General features: G+C 47.0%; 1 protein-coding gene across 6 annotated transcripts in view; it reads right to left on the reverse strand.

Annotated features, from left to right (window-relative positions):
* Positions 1-18,083, reverse strand: part of tweek (transmembrane protein KIAA1109 homolog tweek) — a 647,796-nt gene that overhangs the window by 465,949 nt on the left and 163,764 nt on the right. For all 6 annotated transcript variants that reach the window (XR_008613545.1, XR_008613544.1, XM_050182732.3 and 3 more), the window contains exon 17: positions 9,053-9,295. Coding sequence is in view for 4 of the 6 variants with exons in the window: in XM_050182732.3 (XP_050038689.2) it covers positions 9,053-9,295 (243 nt within the window). In the remaining 2 variants the exon portion in view is untranslated. The remainder of the gene's footprint in view (positions 1-9,052; positions 9,296-18,083) is intronic.

An 18,083-nucleotide genomic window follows, 5' to 3' on the forward strand; every position in this document is an offset into this window, starting at 1 on the left:
GTGGAAAATTCCGCGGCACCGGGATTTGAACCACAGTCCTCTTGAACGCGAGGCGGATGCTCTACCTCTACGCCACCGCTGCACCGTTATTAATGTGCTACTCTCCCTTCATACTGTTTTGTTATAGTCAAATATGTCCCGCTTGCTCTGCAATACTACTGATCATGTTTTACAGTGTGAAAGTTTCTTGTTCAGTGACCTCTTGCGTTCAAAAGCATTCGGTTTGTCCATTGTACAATTTTAACACCACATTACTGTATGTTAGCACATTTCTTACACTGTATATTTTGTATATGTATTCACATATGTATGCTAATGATTGTATATTACAATCTTTGAGTGTACTCTCCCCCTCTTACACAATGCCTCTAGGGGCCTTTAAAGTACCTTTACATAAAAATAAAATTAAAAATAAAGAGTGAAACAGTTTCATCCCTCAAATCAGTGTACTTTAAAGTACTGTTATTCAGATATTTTCATGTATAAATGCCAATTCAACCCCTTTTTACAACCAAACAGCACAGAAAATTTCTTTATTTATTTCGTGTTGATTTTTAGCCTACTTGGATGGTTTGCGATGGTCGAGGCCACAGGAGCGTATCAGATTTCTTTATTTAGAAATATCTCACAGGCCTCCAGAGAGGCATTGAGTGAGGGGAGCATGTGGTGCAGTTCAATTACACTTGAAGGCAATATCACTACAAAACATCGGCAAGGAAACAAATATGCAATCTTAAAAAAAAAAAAGGTTTTAGAATGGCATAACAAATCACGGAAAAAAGGAAACAGTAAAACTGCAAAACACAGACAAAAAGTGCTGGAAAAGGGAAGTTTATCGCTACTGGTACTGTATTACTAAAATTATTCAAGAACACAGTTAGCACTTTTGTAAAATGAAGTAATGAAAACAACAAACACAAAGACGGCAATTGCAGGGGTAATGACACATTACTGGAATTACAAAAGTGTTCACACAGTGTTCATAAAAAAAATAATAAAAATAATTGTAACAACACCAGAAACACTACAGGTCAAAATGACGCGTTATTGGAATTACAAGCAAGCACATACGCACAATTTGCCAAAAAGGAAAACAAAAAAGAAAGAAAAAAACACTGCAGTGGAATCTCATTACTACGAACACCTCACTAACAAACTTTTCAGATATCTCCAGCTGACTTCTTATGGTTTGAATGCAAAAATATTTCAGTACTATGAACTTCCAAATACTGAACTTTTCAGATAACAATCGTTATTCAGTTTCCGTGTCATGTTAGCAATGCCTCCGTACTACCAACTAATATTCTGAAATCTGGGGATTCTTATATTTCCGTGTATCTTTCAAGGCAACCAAAACAGTAGGCTAACAGATGGCAAGGCACAGAAAGCAGATGTCGTGGTGCATGGATTCAAAAAACCTGAGACGGCACTCAATAAAAAAAATGCAGGAGATAATGCAGATAATTTTTTTTGTGATCTTTTCAACATTTGTACCCTCCTGCCAAAATCCCCAAAGTGGGATTGCAGTATCAATAAATAAAATTTAAAAAAACATTTTTTTTACCTACTCTGGAGGCGGCGACGCATCAGGTTTTGTAAGCGCATGCTCCACCCAGTCAAGTGTCACCTAGAAACAGAGGTGCATCTCTTCCTTCTTTCACCCTTCTCTCTGTGCACAGCTCTTCATTTGATACTTCTTTCTGTGGCCGTACTAGCTACACATACGAAGAAATGTAACCTAACCTCGATACTCATGGGGATGCCACACGGTCACACTTTGCACTTTCTGGATAATGTCATTTATGCGCTTGCACTTTGGAATAATAGTTCAGGTGTCCGCCTCAAGTAAGACAGTCACGGTATCCATGGGGGCAAGAAATGTGAAAACAAGCAATAAATATTGTGCTTTGGAAGTGACATGGACCTTTCTTTTTGTCAGAAGTTTTCTCAGCTTCTGCTTTGTATGTGTCACTCTTATTTGCTTTGGTTGTGTGTGGTGGCGGAATCTATGGAACATAGAACAGCTCAGGCTGAGAGCCATTTTCGGGATGTTTTCGTGGATAGCTAAAAGGGTGATAACTTATGAACTGATGGGTTGATGGGCGAAATGGTTAATTTTGAGGCTTTCACTATAACAACCTTTCCGAATAATGAACGATTTTCGCCGTCCAGTGTGATTCATTATATTGAGATTTGACTAGTTGTGAGCAGAAAAATGTTTTGCTGGTTATTACGGAAGGCGTCATGATTTGTAAATGAAGCAATATTATCTGTGAGGCTATTCAAGAGGCGGATAGCACGTGGCAGTGGCAAAAATTTAAATACCTGTGTCACACCATATATACAGGCATAACTGGAACTGTTGTGCAATCAGTGTGATGTGAAGACTTGGTGTTGCAAGTGTGGTAGGGATGAACCGTGAGAGTAAATGATTTTACGTAATAATGATGATAGCCAGGCAATTATGATTTGAATTATACTTCATTGAGCAAAGAAATAAAACAACTTGCCCCATTTTGAATTCTTTCCAACACTTCAATAAGGTATATTGAAGTAGTGACCACAGTGGAAAGGCGTACTCAAGCTGGGGTCGAACGTATGTTAAATAAGCCAGTTTATGCAAGGTAGAAGATGCACTGTGCAACTTCCAGCACAAACATCCTAATGATTTGGATGCATTGGCACAGACGCACGAAATGTGCTCAGGCCATAATAAGTTCAATGTGAAGTACTGGCCTAAATAATTATATTGTGTAGCAGGGGATACAAGGCTGCTGTCAATGTGTTATGAAAACTGCGATGTGATGGGTTTACGGGTCATCATCATCATTATCATCATCACCACTAGCTTATTTTATGTCCATGGCAGAATGAAGGTCTCTCCCTGCAATCTCCAATTACCCCTGTCCTACGCCAACCAATTCCAACAAGCGCCTGCGAATTTCCTAATTTCATCGGCCCACCTAGATCTTCTGCCATCCTCCACTGAGCTTCCCTTCTCTTCACACCCATTCTGTAACCATAATGGTCCACCAGTTATCTAGCCTACGCATTACAAGACCTGCCCAGCTCCATTTTTTCTCTTTAAGGGTGGAGTCTACCCTCAGAAACTAACTTTTTTGTTTATTGAGATATCTTAATGAAATTTTCAGGATAGACTCTTAGCAAAGTCATTAGTAGAACTACAAAATTTCATGCAGTTATGTTCAATGGTTCTTAAGTTACAGCAATACATCAGAATGGTGCACATGGTTTCCTCATTCCAGGCCTGGAGAATTTTCAAAAGGTGCTGCAACTGTGAATTTCACTATGCTGATGCCCAGATGGACGCTTCAGGGCAAGACAGAGCCCTTTTTCAAATTTCCTCGCTGAAAAATTTTACCAGACAAACGAATTTAATTGTTGGTGATTAGGATTTTATTAATCAAATTTTCATTAAATGTCACAAATCAAAGATACAATATATATAAAAAATGGGCTTGTCCTGCCCTCGTAAATTTATTCAGATACACAATAAAAAAAAACTTCTGGAAATCTGATGAGCGGTTGGAACAAGCAGCCTCACCAGCCAAAAAAGTCATTTTGAGAAAATTAGCTTTAAAAGTTTTGAGCACATACATTGATCTAAAATGACCCTGCAGCGTAAGTGGAGATGTCCTTAGGCACTCTCTTCTTTTGCCGCCTTTCCACCTTCTCTTGTGATCACTTCTTGGTTTTTTTCAAGCGCAGAGAATCTTTCTCGGTTGCCCGCTGAATGGCCAGGTGTTAGCCCCACTGATGAACATAGCTCTTGGGTGGCCCTTTGGCATCCAGCATTATATTTTAAAACTGCCTCATGCAGTGCTGTCTCACGGCAAAAAGCAATGCATGTTGCTCTTCGGGCATCAGGGACCACAGCACAAAGTGATATGATTCTGATGCATTCTGCATCTTTGCTGCCAGGCGGTGTTGCAGAAGAGAAGCCTGTGAAAGGCACTCATAAACAGGTAGCAGCACTGCTTCTGCAACATAGCCTGGAAGATTGTACCGATGCTTTGGAGGTGGCACACCATCACTCTCTTGCTGGCGTTACGACGGCACCACGAGTCTGCACCATGAGGGCACAACTCGCGGTGAGGATCCTCATTCGTCGATGTCACGTGGTGGTACGATGCCATCACTGTCACTGCATGCTGCATTGCAGCCACATCGTTGCAATTGTTCCATAGGGCCCAGCCATAATAGTTGGTCCGGTTGTCGATGAGGGCTTTTGTCAGCCTGCCCTTCCCTCCTAAAGCCTTGTCACTTTTCTGCACAAGGTTGCGCAGTGCTGTCCCCACCCTCTTCTGTACGTAGTTCAGGCATTCCTCTTTCGAAATGGGGTTCAGTCCATAAACATTTTCTTGAACAAGGGCAGAGAAGGTGGCATTATCTCCATCAGACACGAGCGTTATGTAACAGAGGTTGTGCTTTGGCACCGAACGTGAGAAAAGGATGACAGCTGCCTCAACCTCCATCCTCCCAGACTTAGAGTCAGTGTTTTTCTGGCACACATGATCCTCCTGCCAGCTTGCATATACTGGGTCTCCAGGATTTGGTCCTACTTGGAAACAAAGGCACTGGTTCGATAAAACAATAGCATCCAAGATCAGGCCCGTATGATATTCAATTATTGCAACTCCAATACGGGACATGTGGCCACACTTGTGCCATGTTTCATCAAAGTTTACTGTGGTATCCCTGCTGAAATATGGATTCATTTCCTTGTAGGTGGCTTTCACAGCAGAAGCAGATTCTGCATAGAACTTGTCTATGCACTATGTCTGCGGTTCCCTGAATTTCTTCAAGTGCTTCTGAAAAGTCTTATGATGCAGGCGGCAATGGGACACGTTCATCACTGCCCAAAAGTAATTGAGGGCTGTTTGTCCCTTTCCTATCTGTTTTCTTGCCACAATGGCTCTTATATTCACATCAAAGGCCATTGAGTCATCCTGACAAGCAGAACTCCATGAGCTTGCAACTACTCCACAATGTAAACATAGCAGCTCAAGGTTTATTGCAAGTCCTAATTGGGTGCCTCCTTGAACCTTCATCCCAGTCTCGAAGCACACTGGTACGGGGTCCCGGATAGCAGGTCACCTAGGGCATCCACTTGCACAAGGAGAAATTTTTCGCCTTCGCTTGTAGCGGTGGCAGCTTCAGGATCGCGCTCCATTGCTTTAAATTTTCACTCCGTTGCTGACATAGCACCAAGTCCTCAAAGCACAGCAGCGCGTTATTTATCCGCTGCCTCTTTCTCCACACACGTCAGGAAACATGTTTTTAAGTGCACAGTGGACAACGCAATCGCACTGTCTGAGGCAGATAGATGAAAGAGAGGATGTAGAAGCCACTGCCGATGAGCACGAGACACCAGGCGCACTAGTCCAGACAAATTCTTGCGCCGGTAGAGCAGGAGTCATGTTGCTAGAAGTGCCGATGCAACCACGCTCTTGCGTAGATGAAGCAAAAGCTGCCCCACAGGAACTATCGGTGCGATCATCGTCAGTGAGCAGGCGAGCGGCGAGCTTTGCCATGCGGGCGAGCTTCATAGAACGCTTTTTTGCAGCGAACGCATGTAGTGTCTTGGGTTTCTTTGGGCGCATCGTAGCCGACCGCACAACAAACAGCAGGCTAAACGCAACAACAGTCTCGTAAAAACGCTTCAAAATAGTCTCGTAAAGATGGTAGAAACTGTGCTGGAATGTATTTCCCTGCGGCTGAAAGCACGCTCCCACATGATGTGCTGATTCATTGTGCCTGATGCATGTATGGAACCACGTATCGCTGACGTCACGGTGGTTCTACTTAAACTGCTGTGGAAATAAAAACGGGGCCTTTTCTGCTTGCTTGCGGGTTGGATTACATTCATCTCTGGTCTTTTGACGATCACGCACTGATAGTGGCGGGCGCCGTTACGACAAAAACTTGGAGAATATCTGAACGGCTGCAAAGATAGACGATGGCAGGTGGAACACACAAAGGGCGCCAGCGATGAAGGAGCTGAAGCAGATGATGGCCGGACGCATTATGCAGGAGACCACTATGTCATCGCACGCAGCAGCCAATGGGAGTCGCAGGCTCCTCCGGATCCTTGAGGAGCGCGCACTTTGCCCAATCTCAGCTTTGCGTCTCAGCCGCGGCAAACTTGAAAGCTCTCACGAGCCCTCCAATCACGAGCAATTTATGCCTCTCTCACGCTGCCGTCGCTACCGTGGGTGGCAGGGAAAAAAAAAAGCGCAAGAATGCACGCACAAAACAACACCAAAATAGCGGCGCTCAGGGGAGCGGTGGAGAAATGGCGTTCGCGCCAAGTAGGGGTATTTTGAGCACTCGCTTGCCGCTCGAGGGCTACCGCGGCTCGTTATAAATTTTATTTGAAATAGCTTCGCGATGAATTAGACGTTGATATTTACAGAAATGGTAGTTTATAAGACATACTGCCCGAATACGTGGTTTTCCAAAAATAGACTTTCTCGCTATTTTTTTAGTTTTCAAAGGCTGCGTCCCCCCTCAAGGTTAATTATAATATTGGCTATCCCTGTTTGCTCTCTGATGCAAACCGCTCTCTTTTTGTCTCTTAACGTTACTCCTAATATTCTTTGTTCCATCACTCTTTTCGCATTACTTGTTTTCGAGCTTCTTTGTAAGTGTCCAAGTTTCTGCCCCATATGTCAGCACTGGTAGAATGCATTGGTTGTACACCTTTCTTTTCAATGATAATGCTAAGCTTCCAGTCAGCATCTGACCACATCTGCCGTATGCTCTCCAACCCATTTTTACTCTTCTATGAATTTCCTTCTCATGATAAGGGTTCCCTATGATTAATTGACCTCTCGTCACTGAAGAATCCTACAGGAAGGCTTGGGTGCTGGGCTTTACGGTTACAGAAGTACACCTTTGATGTTCTGTACAAATCTGGCCAGATGCATCAAGATGCTGACTGTTTATCACGCTACCCTTTCGACCCTCCCGACACTGCCGAATGTAATACCGGTGACTTCGTCACAGCTATTTCAGATCTGGCCAACATCCACACAAAACAGAAAAGTGACATGTTAGGATCTACAATAGGCCGCCTCCACTCTCGTCAGCCCAACCCTTCATGACAATATTCTTTACCGTTGTAGTACCACTTCCGATTGCCCAGTGCTTCTGCTTGTTCTCCCCAAGCAACTTTGTGCTACTGTTCTCAAAGAACTCCACGATGCCCCAACTGCTGGCCATATTGGCGCTGCACATACAATCAAGTGAAGCGCCATTTTTTCTAGCCTGGTCTGTACTGATCTGCTCGACGCTACATTGCTACGTATGACCTTTGTCGGCGACGCAAATGGCCCTTGGCGTTACCTGCAGGCCTTCTACAGCCTACTGACATATCCGAGGAGCCGTTCTATTGCATCAATCTTGACCTCCTCGGCCCATTACTTACGTCTACTTCAGGGAACAAGTGGGTCGCAGTTGAGACCGACTATCCTATGCAGTGTGCTATCACGTGAGCTTTGCTGACTAGTTGCGCCACTGACATTGCCAATTTCCTATTTCATGACGTTACCCTTCATCATGGTGCCCCTAGGCAACTGCTCACTGACCCGAGGCTGTTGCTTCTTGTCCAAAGTTGTCGATGACCTCCTTTCTTCCTGTTCTGTGGAGCACGAGCACACTAGGGCATACCACCCGCAGACCAACAGGCTTACCGAGAGGCTGAGCCGCACCTTAACCGATATGCTGGTGATGTATGTGCCTGACGATAATCGGGACTGGGAGAGCACTTTGCCATACGTCACATTTGCATACAACTCATCCCATCACAACACCGCCAGTTTTTCACCAGTTTACCTGTTATTTGGCTTCCACCCAGCATTGCCTTTCGACACGTTACTACCTGCTGTAGTACAACATTGCACACAGCATGCCCGCAATGCTGCAGCAGGAGCCCACCTGGCACGTCAGATCGCTCATGAGTGACTATCCGACTCGCAATTATTTCAGAAGGACCACTATGACCATAACCCCCGACACCTCTGCTTTTCTGCGGGATCTCTTGTACTTCTCTGGACTCCATCTCATTGTGTAGGTCTTTCCGAAAAGCTTTTATCATGTTACACCAGACCTTACATGGTTTTATGGCAACTTAGTGACATTAACTATGAGATCGTGCCACTGGACAGTTCTTCACCATCTACCCCCTCATCTCGTGACGTCATGCACATATCCCGGTTGAAGCCATACTTTTCCGCCCACTGGGGAGGTTAGATGTTCTGAGCCCTCTCCTTGGACTAATGAAGAAGAGAATGATGGTCGGGACATTGCGTGCGTTCAGCCATCTTGGCCACCCCTGTAAATAGTCTCTTTTTATAAATTGTGCTTCGCTTCCATCCATTTGACGCCCCATCACAATATAATTAATAAACTCTAAAGTGTTCCATAATAGCTGTTGCCAAAAGACATTTTCGCTTTAGTACAGCCATGTTACATGGTCAAGCATATGCAAGGTATTGAGGTGAAGCATATCAATAGTGCAAGGGGCCACTGCTGTAAGTCATAAAAAGTGTTCGCTAATTATACATGCATGCACCTGCCCTCTCCTGTCACTGTACAAATGCCGAAATGCCTGATAAGTGTACTGGCAGGCCTTTAAAGCTAGTTCAGATGTGGCAATGGTGATTTGAGCACTGTCAAAAGCGTGAACTTGTTTTTGCGGACCACCCGATATTTCAGATGTTTTTTTCGGATTTTCGGTGTTTGAAAAATTGGACCTTGACTGAATATGCAACGTAAATGGCCGACAGCTCCTCTCCTGGCTGTGGCAGTTGATTTGTGCAACATCCAGCAACTGATTCTGCATCTTCTACATCTTGCAGCATAGAAGGAACAAGGACACAGACGAGTACAGTGTTTTTTTTTTACATGCTTACCATTCCTTGTGTGTCAGAGAACTTAGTAGTGAAACCTGTATCTCAACTAAATCGGCACATCCTGTTCCACTAGCTAAAGGATCTAAAACATAACATAGGTTCTAGAATATGCATACCTCAAAGCAGACAACTGAGCTGGCCTCTTCCAAGCAGACGTCAACATAGTCCAGGGATAACCTTGTCATGCGGTATTTGAGGTCATCTGATACAGGGCACGGACAGCCAGACTCAGCATGAGAGCACTCATTCTGAGGTTGGTCATGCCGACAGTGAATGCGGCCTTGGGGGGGCACCAACGCTGCACTGCTGTGCTGTGCCTGCTGCACGAATAGCTCTGCTCCAGCAACCAGGTCATACAACTGCAAAAAAAGACAAAGCTTGTTTTGGCTTCTCCAAGACCTAGAACATCAAAGATGTAACCAAAGATGGTCATGCCGCCGTAATGCCCAATAGACACTATGCTTAGTGCACCCCACTGACCAACAAGGCTTAATAAAATATTTTTTATATTTTTTTATATTGGATAGCAATTTTTAATGCATAGATTGCCTCATAGAGAGGTCAATTTTACCAATGTAAAGGGGCCACGACATCAAATTTTCAAGCTAGCATTATGTCTTACATGTTAAATTTTATACATTTCAGCAAACTGGAAAGCTTGAGCACATACAGTGCAGTAAAAAATTTCTATTTTAATTACAAGTGGTTTCGTTCTTGTATGTACATGTGCCTCAGCAGTCATCCCGGGATAGTTTTTGCTAACATTTTCTGGTTTGTGCTGTTTTTATCATGCAAGTGAAAGACTTGCGAACACAATGCAATGGCAATGCTTTCGCTGTGCTGTTTGGTGCCAGAGTATGCAGTGCTGGAAGAGCCTGGCACAGCGTGCACATGGTTTCAGGATGTTTCAGGGCACAAAAGACAGTAATAATCTTGTGCCTTTTTTTGTCACATAAGCCACATCAAAATGGTGGTCGCTGTTGTTGGGAGGGGCTTAAAAGGGCCCCTAAATCACCTTCAATATTTTTTAAACATTTCAAGTAACCACACACATCGAGTTCAGAATGCTGTCACGATCAACGATGCCCTGTGCAGCAGCGCTACATACCGCAGGCACACCCTAAAATAAAAAAAAAAACAATCCCATGCTCCTCTCTGGGCCTTTCCAGTATCCCCAGCACTTGTCATCACGTCACCAGCAGGAGGTGCTGTCAATTGGTTGAACAAGAACCTATGACTTCCGGTTAGTCTGCTAGCAGGTGCGCATGCTCCCTTCTCTTCCTCATCATGTTGTTTGCTTGTGACGCTTGCAAATTGGTAACTATGGCATGCAACGCAAAGGCCAAATCACTCGCGTTCCAACACAGTCGTGCTTAGTGGTCTGATTAGCTGCGCGAACAAAGTCTGATAGTGTTTTGCGAAAGCGCCAACTGGAAAAACGAAACGACGTGACACTGGCTTCCTCATGATGACACCTTGCACAATGCCTGGTGCGCAAATAACGTGCGCACAGTGTAGGGTCCATAGCAGCACGCTTTGCAGGCACACAGGCCAGTATGGCAGCAACAGTGGCTAGCCAAAAAGCGCGGACTCCCAGCAACCAGAAGTGGACAGTGTTCAGAAAAGCATGTTGGCGGTGACCTATGTCATGTGACATTTGGAGGGGCACTCGGCGACAAGGAGACCAAGCGACGAATGAAGCGTAGCAAAGGAAAGAGCAAAACGAGCAAATGCCACGTTTCGATCATCAAGCGCTTGTAACTCCACTATTATGGCACCGTTTCGAAAAATTCTTGCAGCTATGTGTTCATTGCAGCTACGTGTTCATCGCAGACTCATGTACAACTGTCACACCACAAATAAACTTCAACATCTGGGTTGTTTAGGGGCCCTTAAAAGACAGCGATTTCAAATTGAAATTTTTGATTAACGCGTGCTCTGAAAGCTAAACTGTATTGTGTGTATAACCACACTGACCGCTCAGCTCTATGTTACATAATAAGCTGAGAATAGGTTGATGACCACGCTGTGACCCCTTTATACTCCTGCTTATAACTAAACATTTTCAATTATGTTGCACTTTTGTTAAACACTTAAGTGTCTTATAATGGTGTGAAGAAAGAAAAGAAGGGGAACTGAGGTGTCCAATTTTTGTTACAACTACATGAAGCGCAGATAATGAAGCCAAGGAAAGCATAGAGGAAATTACGTGTAGAAATGATAAGCTAATAGTAAATGAAAGCGGATAAAAAAACAACTTTACTCCTCTATGCATGCCTTGGAGATACCACACAACATGTGCATAAGCTCCTATGTACAGATACACAATTTCAAATGACTTTGGGTGACTCTGTAGAAATGGCAGCACCTCTCAAGAACCAGTGGTGTTGAATGCATGTGAAATATCAAACATAATGTTGGCGCCGTAGATGTACAGCAAAAGCCATCGAAGGGGTAAATATCTCTCAAAATGGCAGTTTTAAGAGGCATACTGCACTGAAACTGAAACTTACACAGTCTCTTAAAGTGACGTGCTCTTTGGACCTGAGCTACATGGTTAGAAGAACTGCTCCATCAAACTTCCTTTTTTTTATTGTTTTTCGAATTCTGTAGTTTTACGTGTCAAAACCACAATTTATTATGACGCATGCTGTAGGGAGAAACTCCGGATAAATATTGACCACCTGAGGTTCTTTAGCCTGCACCTAATGCAGAATACATGAGCACTTTTCCATTTTACCCCCCATCAAAATGCGGCTGCCACAACCAGGATTCAATCCCGCACCCTCGGTCTTAGTAACATAATCCGTGGGGAAGCGTGACTCTCATGCGTCCCCTGATATGTTGTATTCCCGCAAAGCCCCCGTCTCCTGTAATCCGGCTTCGCTGTGTGGCCTGGTGCCTGCGGTAGTCGATGTGGTTGAAGCACATTGCAAGATGGCGAGAGTGTGGCTCTGCTAAGCGCTGGTCAGCTGGCCACACAGCTGGTCAGTTGCAGTTGGCAGTTATGCGGTGCGGACACTTGTTTCGGTGCTCTTCGGATTACGCGTGGTGACCGGGACCGGACGGACGGATGACTGCGAGAGCACTGTGACTACGACAAATAGATGAGTTATTTCCTTTATTATTTTGAGAATTTAGATTTAGGCGTTTTTAGATCTAGGCTAGTCAGTTGAAGTGCTCTCGAAAGAGCAGGTCAGTGACCTAACGGTCGAGTCTTTTCCGGCCGGCAGCTATAGATTTGCGGGGCTCATCTGTGAGTTAACTAGTTTAGACAGCTAGTTAGTATTTCTTTTCTAGGTGATCGGTTTTTTGTGGTAAGCAGAATTTTACTTGAGCACGTGGTTGCAAGTGGTTTTTTTTTTTTTCTAGCTTTTGTAATAGCGATAATAGAGTGCTGCTAAGATGGTCAAGCAACTGAAGGTTAAATGTAAGGAGTGTGAGGCGTCGGTGAATTGGAAGGAAACACGGTTCGAAACTGTAGAGGAGGCCGCAGGCATGGATTTTATGTGCAAATGTTGCGTACTAAGTGCACGCCTGGACAGGGCTGACAAAGCGAACACCAGCCTAGCGTTACGAATGGATGCTCTAGAAAAAGAGCTACAGGTAGAGAGGGCAGAGAAGCGCAAACTTCAAGGGCAGCTTAGTGAATTGTTGGACGAAAAAATGGCTGCCGCCGCCATGCGAAGTCACACTGGCAGACTTTCCAGCGCCAGCCACGTGAATGGGGCCTGCACTGGCACGGACAGTGATAGGAAAGATGGTCAGGTAGGTTCAGACAGGAATAGCTATGCACACGTGGCAACTAGGAAGTCAGGAGGCGATGGAGAGGAGGGAACAAGCTAACCCCAAGGAATGAGGTCACAGTCAATGATAAGAGGCAGCATAATCTGGAAGTTAGGAGGGAGGAAGGGAATACCCTAGTGCTTATCAGTGGCGACTCAAACATGGGTAGGTGCAAAAGAACTATAACGGAGCGTGTAAAGGGTGATAAGCGGGTAGCAGTCGGGGCGTTCCCAGGCAGGACAATGGACGCAGTACTGAGAGACAAAAAGCGAACTTCCTAAGAATGTTGCAGAACGCAATTTGGTAGTGGTAGCGGTGGGGATAAATGATGTCCTGAATGGTGAAGCCGCAAAAGTAGTGGAAAGATTAGTGGAGGAAGTTGACAATTTAAGGGCGATAGCAGAGCAAGTCCAGATCGTGGTATGCACAGTGCCGGAGGTGCAAGGACGGAACGGAGAAATTACCAAGGACGTTGTGGCTGTTAATCGGGAGATAAGAAAGCTAAGCCAGGAGAAAGAAGTGGCAGACATTAACAGAGAACTGCATAGAGCAGGCTTTGGCGGAGGCTTTACACAAGATGGCATCCACTCTAATGGAAGGCTAGGAGCCGAGATCGGCTGGCAGTAGCTTTTTTAGGGGGTCCACTGCGTCTCAGGGAGCAGGGATAGGTAGAAACAATGTAGAAAGTGCAACAATAGAGGCAGACACCAATAAAATGGCCACTAGGAGGTCCAGGAAGAAAACTACAAAAATGAAATTTAACATCAGGATCAGGTACAAGGCGGTAGAAAGAGAGCGAAGTGGTTAGAAATAGAACAGCAGTTAAAGAACAAAGAAGTAGGTGTACGCGTACGCGTTATGCAAAGCACATCTCGGGGATCTAGAAGACCCACTGTTTATTGAGGGCTACGTCTGAGAAGGGAGCAACAGAACAACAACGGAGAGGAAGGGAGGAGTAGTAGGTATGCTGGTACATCAAGGAACAAATTGGCAAAGAATAAAGTCCACTGCCAAGAACATGGCTGGGTATCAGGTACAATTGCCGGTAAAAAGACATGGCTAGGAGTAGTTTATTTAGGGACAGGGGGCAAATACAGGCAAGAAAACAAGGATCTTGTGAAGAGTCTCAATGACGATATCAAGCAGTTTGGAGAAGGTGTCAATATTGACACGTGTACTTATATTTATCGGGCGACCACGTTTCGCCGCCTAACAAATGTTATCGCACAGCGCGGGACGCGCCTGCATGTATCCGAAGTTTCTGGAAAGTTATCGATGCTTCTATCCGCTCTCTGTTGTCGCCGAACTTTATGTTATCTGATTTCATCGCCTGACGCGAATGGTGTAGAGCTTTGTGGAAGGCACGCGGGTCCGAACGATTAGTCTGGAACATTCGACGACTGCTCTATAAAAGCCGACGCTCTTGACCCGCTGATCAGATTTTCGACGATCGCCGACCGTGTTTGCCGCTATCGTTGTGCTTAAGTGTAGCCTGTTTTGTGGGCACAGGTTCGCCCAATAAAAGTTAGTTTTGTCGTTCACAGTATTGCTACTGTGTTCTTTGAAGTCACGACCACGTGACATCTGGTGGAGGTGTTTTTCGTCCATGTACCGGACGCCCCCGACAAGCCCGGACCGCAAAGAGAGCACCAACGTAGTCCTGGACCATCGAGCAAGCCGTCGTCTACAACAGCTGCCCCCGGAGCACGGACTTCTACCTGAGAAGCCCAAGAAGATTGTGGCCAAGACAACCACAATGGCTGCCCCAGTGTCACCCATCGTACTTCAACAACCCAGGGAGCCCCCTACCTTCCGTGGAGCTACGTCAGAGGATCCTGAAACCTGGCTCGAAACCTTCGAAAGGATCTCGACCTTCAATAACTGGACCTCTGAGGATAAGCTACGACACGTCTACTTCTCCTTGGAAGATGCCGCAAGGGCTTGGTTCGAGAACCGGGAGTCCACCCTAGCAACATGGGACCTGTTCCGCAGTAACTTCCTGAGGACGTTCACGAGCGTTGTCCGAAAAGAAAGGGCCGAAGTTCTACTGGAAACCTGAGGCCAACTACCCAATGAGACCATCGCCATCTTCACAGAAGAGATGACCCGTCTTTTCCGGCACGCCGACCCGGAAATGTCCGAAGAGAAAGAAGTGCGTTTCTTGATGCGAGGCGTAAAGGAGGAACTTTTCGCCGGAATGGTAAGAAGCCCACCGAAGACCGTCGACGAGTTTCTTCGTGAGGCGACGAGCATCGAGAACACACTGGAATTGCGGAACCGGCAATTCGACCGCCGCACCAAGCCAACAAGCTACGCCGGAATTCAATCACTGGCCACGGACGATCTGTGCGAGACCATCAGGGCCATTGTACGAGAAGAACTGCGCAAGGTCTTGCCATCGTCGCAGCCTCAAGTGGCCTCGATCGCCGACATCGTGAAAGAAGAGGTGCACCGATCACTTGGAGTTCCTGAAGTGCGACCACAAGTACCGCAGCCTCAGCCAGAAGCGATGACTTACGCAGCCGTCGCACGCCGTCAAGGTCCCCCTCCGCGACCGCGCCAGGGCCCTGCAACGCCCCAATTCCGTCGTCCGCCGCTGCCGCCAGTACGACCACCCGTCGCCCAGCGCACCTACGCGAGGAAGACGGACATTTGGCGCGCCCCCAACCACCGCCCGCTCTGCTACCACTGCGGCGAAGCCGGCCATGTTTACCGCCGATGCCCATACCGCGAGCTGGGATTGCGAGGCTTCGTCGTCAACGCACAGCGCCCGAAAGAAGGTGAACGCCCTCGTGACATCGCCGACTACCTCGCCGCTACTCAGTGGAGCCCTCGATGACCGTCCCGTTCGCCGTCACCAGGCCGCTACCTGTCGCCACAGCGCCGACCATACACTGGCCCAGCCCGGGGCCGGTCAGCGAGCCCAAATCCGGAAAACTAAAAGCGGCAACCGATGGAGGTGCGGTTGCTGTTCGTCGAACTGACGAAGATCCTCCGCCGCCGACGGAGACAACAAAGAAACCATCTCGACGACCTAATGACGACACGCCGCCATCCCGACGAAGTCTGGCAGGAAAGAACACGCTGACGAAAGACCACCTGACGCCGCCACGTACCAACCACAGGTCAACGCGACGCAGCCGTGATCCGACGCCGAGGCCTAACTGTAACGCAAGACAAAGAACCACCGACCTCGACGTACTTCTCGACGGCTACGCAGTCACCGCCTTAGTAGACACAGGAGCCGATTACTCTGTCATGAGTGGACCCATCGCAGCCCAATTGAAGAAAGTTAAGACTGCATGGGAAGGCCCGTTAATTCGGACCGCTGGAGGACACCTCATCACGCCGAGTGGAATCTGCACGGCAAGAATTACCATTCATGACCGGACTTACCCTGCCACCTTTGTTATCCTCCAACAGTGTTCACGAGACGTCATTCTCGGCATGGACTTCCTGAACCAACATGGCGCAATCATCGACCTGAAGTCGAAGTCAATAACGCTGTCGGAAGATCAAGCGATACCGCCGGAGAGCCCTCGTAGTCACCACGCCTTGAGTGTGCTCAAAGATCAAGTGAGCATCCCGCCTCGCTCCAGCATTGTTATTTTGGTCGGCACCGAAACACCCGCTGACGTAGAAGGCGTCATCGAAGGCGACCAATGTCTACTGCTCGACCGTGAAATTTGCGTCGCAAGAGGGATCGCTCGACTGCACGGAGGAAACACGAAAGTGTTGCTGACAAACTTCAGCCAAGAGTTCAAGCACATCAACAAGGGCACGACGATCGCATACATCGAGGAAATTCAGGAAACCAGTGATGCCTTTGTCCTCTCGGATTCTGTCGCATCTACCCCGACGACCGTAGTTCCCGAGCCAGACTTCGACATAAATCCAAGTCTCCCCGTGATTAAGCAGCAACAGCTCAGAAGTCTGCTTCGACGATACAAAGACTGCTTTTCGACGTCATCGAGGATTCGACAAACACCAGTCGCCAAGCATCGCATAATCACCGAAGAGTGCGCTCGACCACTACGCCAGAGCCCTTACCGAGTTTCCACGCGAGAACGCGAAGCTATAAGACAACAAATCGACGAAATGCTGCGCGACGACATCATCCAGCCGTCAAAAAGCCCGTGGGCGTCTCCAGTTGTTTTAGTGAAGAAAAAGGACGGAACCCTACGTCTCTGCGTTGATTATCGTCGACTGAACAAAATCACGAAGAAAGACGTATACCCCCTCCCACGTATAGACGACGCATTGGATCGGCTCTGCAATGCTAAATACTTCTCATCGATGGACCTCAAGCCTGGCTACAGGCAAATAGAAGTCGACGAAAGGGATCGCGAAAAGACCGCCTTCATCACGCCAGACGGCCTCTATGAATTCAAGGTTATGCCATTTGGACTGTGCTCGGCGCCTGCAACGTTCCAGCACATGATGGACACGGTTTTAGCAGGATTGAAGTGGCAGACCTGTCTTGTTTACTTGGATGACGTCGTCGTCTTCGCCGGAAATTTCGACGATCATCTTAAGCGGCTTGCGACAGTATTAGAGGCCATCAAGTCATCAGGGCTCACTCTGAAGCCGGAAAAGTGTCGCTTCGCTTACGATGAGCTTCAATTCCTAGGCCACGTCATCAGCAAATCTGGAGTACGCCCCAACCCGCATAAGACAGCTGCCATTGCACAAGAAGGCAGTGCGCAGATTCCTTGGCATGTGTGCCTACCCATAGGCGCTTTGTCAAGGACTTTTCATGCATCGCGGAGCCGCTAACACATCTAACGAAATGTGACGTCGAATTCAAGTGGGAAACACGGCAGGCCGACGCATTTCAAGAACTCAAACGACGCATGCAGTCGCCGCCGGTACTTGCACACTCCGACGAGAACGCCAATACTGAAATCCACACTGACGCCAGTAGCCTAGGCCTTGGTGCCGTCCTAGTCCAGAGGAAAGACGGACTTGAACGGGTGATATCTTATGTTAGCCGGTCGCTGTCAAAAGCGGAAGGCAATTATTCTACGACTGAAAAGGAATGCCTCGCCATCATTTGGGCTACAGCAAAATTCCGCCCTTACCTCTATGGCAGGCCATTCAAAGTCGTCAGCGACCATCACGCGTTGTGTTGGCTAGCTAACTTAAAGGACCCTTCAGGACGGCTGGCGCGGTGGAGCCTCAGATTGCAAGAATATGACGTCACCGTAATATAGAAGTCCGGAAGAAAACACTCTGACGCCGACTGCTTATCACGCGCCCCCATCGATCCCCCTCCGCAAGACGAGGAGGACGACGACGCCTTCCTTGGAATAATAAGCGCGGAAGACTTCACTAAACAGCAGCGAGCAGACCCGGCGCTAA

Source organism: Dermacentor andersoni, chromosome 4 (assembly GCF_023375885.2).
Source record: "Dermacentor andersoni chromosome 4, qqDerAnde1_hic_scaffold, whole genome shotgun sequence".
NCBI classification, from domain to species: Eukaryota; Metazoa; Arthropoda; class Arachnida; order Ixodida; family Ixodidae; genus Dermacentor; species Dermacentor andersoni.